This window comes from Saimiri boliviensis, chromosome 6 (genome assembly GCF_048565385.1).
Source record: "Saimiri boliviensis isolate mSaiBol1 chromosome 6, mSaiBol1.pri, whole genome shotgun sequence".
Taxonomy (NCBI): domain Eukaryota; kingdom Metazoa; phylum Chordata; class Mammalia; order Primates; family Cebidae; genus Saimiri; species Saimiri boliviensis.
In genome coordinates this window covers 116,060,564-116,065,915 of record NC_133454.1, presented here as the reverse complement: position 1 = coordinate 116,065,915, position 5,352 = coordinate 116,060,564, and the positions used below count along the sequence as shown (strand labels likewise).

The 5,352-nt window shown below is 38.7% G+C and overlaps 1 protein-coding gene across 1 annotated transcript; it reads right to left on the bottom strand.

Moving 5' to 3' along the window:
* Positions 1–2,814: 2,814 nt before the first annotated feature.
* On the bottom strand, positions 2,815–3,873 carry LOC101034253 (olfactory receptor 4C12). The gene has a single exon (XM_003920079.4). The coding sequence runs from the start codon at positions 3,837–3,839 to the stop codon at positions 2,910–2,912; it is 930 nt and encodes a 309-aa protein (XP_003920128.2). The 5' UTR covers positions 3,840–3,873; the 3' UTR covers positions 2,815–2,909.
* Between the last annotated feature and the right edge of the window lie 1,479 nt (positions 3,874–5,352).

Here is a 5,352-nt window from a genome sequence, read left to right as displayed (position 1 = left end):
ATCACTACTCTAGAATGAGTCAAAAGACACTCTAGAGTTATATCCAAGGGATCTCTCCTGGATCCAACTTCTACCCACCATCTAAACTTTCTTGGGTATCTTCAGGCAGGTACCTGTCTTGGTGACTTATACAGCTAGTGCTCGACTTACGATCATGGTCGGGACAGCAGAACGGTCGTAACACGATTTGGTCGTAAGTTTAGTAGGCTATATGCACAGTTGAAATGGTGCACGCGGAGATGGTAGTGCTGCCGGAAGCTGGTTCGCACTGTTGTACGCCCAGCTGGGCAATGTTTGCGCTGCCAGGTGCGGAGCAGTCGTGGCTAGCAATTGTGGTTGTAAAGTCGAATGGTCATAAGTTGCATAGGCCATAAGTCAATCAATACCTGTATGTGATTTTGCCTTTCTGCCAGATTGAGATTTCAGTCAGCTTTGGATATCAATTCTGGTTTTGTCCTTGGATGCTATGTATCTCAGATGTTCTCATAACTTTATCTTTCTACACATTCCTGTTCCCATTCTGGTGCCAAAGTCTAATGCCTAGGGACCCACCATACACCTTTTGATAAAGGAGCAGAAACTAGATCTTTCATGCTTTGAAGAGTAGAACAATTGCCAAATCATGAAAATGTACTTAAAAGTTTAAATAAGCCAGGTGCAGTGGCTCAGACCTGTAATCCCAGCACTTTGGGAGGCCAAGGCAGATGGATCACTTGAGGTCAGGAGTTTGAGACCAGCATGGCCAACATGGCAAAAACCCATCTCTACTAAAAATATAAAAATGATCCAGGCATGGTGGCACACTCCTGTAGTTCCAGCTACTGAGGAGGCTGAGGCAGGAGAATCGCTTGAACCCATGAGGTGGAGGTTGCAGTGAGCTGAAATTGTGCCACTGCACTACAGCCTATGTGACAGAGTACAGCTCTGTCTCAAAAAAAAAAAAGTTTAAATAACAATGTTAAAAATTTTTTTCTATAAAACCACTTCTGAATAATTGTTCATCCTCTATCTTCAGTGAAATGATTAATCAGATTCCAGTGCATAATAGTAAAATTAAATGAAATTTAATTTTAATTTAATAAACATTAGTTTATACAGAATCATTTAATAAATTGTGTTCATTTTTAGGCTTTACAATAAAAAAGATAGCTGCAGCTACCTACTACCAACAAAGCATGTAGAATAAGGAGCCATATGTCAATTTATACCTCATTCTGCCACTAACTTGAGGTTTGGTCAAATCATGCAACATATATGCACTTCAATATCCTGTAAAATGTATTATAAGAATTAAGGATAAAATTTGAGTGCTAGTTATCAATGTATTGCCTTCTCAGCTCCAAATGCAACCTTCATTGCCTGCTCTGTAATGAAAATAAGCCCTGTAAGAATTTGTTCTCTGCACATAGTCTGCTTTGATGTTAAGTTTTGTCAGTACAGGGAATCGAAAGGGCCATGACTTCCTGATTTAAACGTTTCCATTTTGATCTTACACTATGTAGCTTCCAGTAGCATGTGTGTTTGGCTGGGCAGGGCAGGGGGAGAGAGAGACATTCAGAGGTGCTCACTTCCACTGAGTTTCACTGACAACTTCATGGACAATTTCTCATTGAGTTTCAGTGGTACCTCTGCAGGAAGATTCCAATGAATCATACAGATACTCCAGCAATCAGTTTTCCAAAACCGCCTATCTGTGATGGGGTAGCCTTGGTCCACCTACACCCCAGAGGGTTGTTTCCTGCTTGCAGGTCCAGGCTACAGTTCCTCATTTACCAGCCCCAGCCCACCAGCATCCCAGTGGGAGGCTCCCAGCTGGCCAGTCCCAGACAACTTTCTTGTGTGTCAGGTTCTGTCCAGCTACCATGAACTAGTTCTGGCCCAAGACTACCCAGTGAACTTCTCCAACGTCCAATTGGCAACAACTATACTTTCTCCAAAATATTGGAATCTCAGCCTTAGGAAGGGAGCCCAGCTCCCAAATGTGTTCCTTTTTCTTTTTTCCAGATGGAATCTTGCTCTGTTGCCAGACTGAAATGCAGTGGCGCCATCTCAGCTCACTGCAAACTCCAACTAGCTGGTTCAAGTGATTCTCGTGCCTCAGCCTCCCCAAGTAGCTGGGATTAACAGCACATGCCACCATGCCCAGCTAATTTTCGTATTTTTAGTAGAGACAAGGTTTTACCATGTTGGCCAGGATGGTATCGATCTCCTGACCTTGTGATCTACTCACCTCAGCCTCCCGAAGTGCTGGGATTACAGGCGTGAGCCACAGCACCCTGAATGTGTTCCTTTCTTAGATACTCATCTCTCAGTCACAGGGCATTCTTTACTTCTTTAGAGTTAATCTCTCAATATAATTAATAATTGTACATAAATTTTCACTGCTCAAATCAGGGAAGTTGTGTGATCCCTAACTGATACAGTATGGAAAAAACTTAATATAATGCAACCTTGCAGGCATTTGATAAACAGTACATCTTTCTACAATATGACCAATATATAGTGACCAAGAAAATTTACAAAAGAAAGTGTGTATATATTAAGCCAGAGTCCAAAGTAAAGAAATATTATTAAACACGTAAATTTCAATAATCAGCAGTAACCAACAGCTCATTATATCATAAGACTGTTTCAACATCAATCTAATATTCTACATTTATACTTCTTAGCATCTAGAGATGTTTCAAATTTCCAGACAACTGATGAATACTTATCGATTAAAAAGCAATAGTAGGGATGACAAGAGTATGGAATAAGAGAACAGTAAGCGTTAGAGTCCAAACTTTAGCTTTATGCTTTAGGGACTATCTGCAACATTAGTCAAACCCTTGTTAGAGTCAATATATTCATCTACAAATCAAGAAGTTTAGATACCTATTACCTCTATGCTGAGTGCTCAACAGTCTTATTTAATCATTACCTGAAATCACTTTTTTTCTCCAAAGCTTCCTTACTGCACTCTTTACCTCAGCATTTCTGAGTGTGTAGATCAAAGGATTTAACATTGGGACCACCATAGTATAAAATACTGCAACAGCTTTATCAGTGGGCAGAGTGGTCACTGGGCGCAGATACACAAATATACAGGGCACAAAGAATAAGACAACTACTGTGATGTGAGAGATACAGGTGGAGAGGGCTTTACGCCTCCCCTCCAAGCTATAGTTCTTTAAAGATCTCAAGATGATAACATAGGATACCACCAAGAGAAGGAAGTTTAATAAGCAGATGAACCCACTGTTGGAAGCAACAAAGAGACCAAGGGTATGAGTGTCCATGCAAACAAGTTTTAACAAAGGGTACAAGTCACACATGAAGTGGTCTATGACATTGGGGCCACAGAAGGGCAGCCATACTGTAAAGAGAATCTGAATAGTTGCATGGAAAAATCCTCCCATCCAGGAAACTGCCACAAGGAGAATGCACAGACTGTGGCTCATGATGGCTGTGTAGTGCAGAGGTTTGCAGATGGCCACATAGCGGTCATAGGCCATCACTGTCAGCAGGATGATCTCAGTCGCACCAAAAATGTGTTCTGCATAGGTTTGAGCCATACACCCACTAAAGGAGATGATTTTCTTCTCGTGAAGGGAATCCACAATCAACTTAGGAGCTGAAGAGGAAGAATAAACAGTGTCTATCAAAGAAAGGTGGGTCAGGAAGAAGTACATGGGGGAGCTCAGAGCCTGGCTGGTGGTAATGGTAACCACAATGAGCAGATTGCCTGAAAGTGTTATCATGTACAGAACCAAAAATACTACAAACATGACTTTCTGCATTTTGGGGTTCTGTGTAAGACCTATTAAAATGAATTCAGTCACATTCCTTTTATTCTCCATCTATGTAGTATGGGTGTTAAAACTCCCAGGAAGGAATATTTTACCTTTAGAAAAAAATAAAGGAAAAAAAAGAAGCATGTTATAATCAAATAGTCCAAAACCTTGCCTTTTCAGTACTCTGCCATCTCACAGATGATTCCTTCTTTTCTGAAAACTCCCTAGGAATAGATACCTGTAAACTTCTTTTCCTTTTTATTCCCCCAAACACATGATTTTTAAGATACCTGTAAACTTCTTTAGCTGACTTCTTAGTTTGTAATTATCCTGACCTCAAAAATATTCTCAAAAGACATGACACCCTGAAGAGAGAGATTTCATTTCCTAGAGAGTAGTTGTTGCAAAACTTCACTTGGACATCAATATGATGAATTAATGCAGTCATTAAATGTAATAGTTTTGGAGACTAATAAGACTTTTAAATGTATATATGAAATGACATGAACTAAAAAACCACAAAATAGTCTACATATCTTAATTATAATTATGTAAGAATTCTACAGGTTAAAAGTTAGTGATAATAATTATAGATTCAGTATTTTAAGATTAAAGATTTTATATGTATATTTTAATAAAATTTGTTCAAAAATTTCACTTATAAAACCTTACATAGGTTTTGTTTTACCTATGTTAAAATATATGTGTACAAAAAAGTTGATAAGGAAATAATATATTTAGGACATTTACTTCTGGATGTGAAGCTAAGGGTGATTTTTATTTCCTTATGTTTTTTAGTATTTTCTACCGCTTGCATAATTAATTGTATAGTCAGAAAAGAAATACAGTTTCTATTTTTTTCTTGGAGCCCTGAGGCTGAAATCATAAATGTTTAAACTGAGCAGAATATGTAGAAAAAGAAATATAGGGAATTATACACTGGTACATGATGGGAATCCAGGAAATATCTGGATATAGTTGCTATAACGTGCTCATGAAATTTTTGTCACGAAGTCACCAAATGGACATAGGGAGAGAGCCTGACTGGACCCTAACTGCTCTGAGAAGATCAGGACAGAGGATGAGGCTGCCATGACCACCCATGGATCTTTCAGAATCTTCCTAATATAATTTTTAGTCTACCAGTCAAAGATTTTTGATATCTGGTTTTATACGATCGATACGGTAGTCAATAAGTCAAGTCTGAATAATCAATAATAATCTGTTTAATACATAGTCTATTTTCATTTACTTAATGAATAACATACATTTCATTCAATTAACTTTAAGACTAAGTACTATATTATTAATTCTCACTTTTTCCTAAATTTTAATTTTTTTATCTTTATGTGATCTTGAAGCACAAAGGCAGTGATGGGTAAGATGAATTGCCCCTGTTACAAGTAGGTATAACACCTGATGAGGTGCATGAAAAGGTAACAACTTCCTGGGGATCCCACAAATGCTTTACTGAGAAGCTGGCCTAAGGGCTCCAAGCTCCAGGATCATGGTCTCCCTTCTGGATAGCCCATTGCTTCAGAGAATCCTTTGAGGGACAAGAACTCTTGAGAATAAGGTT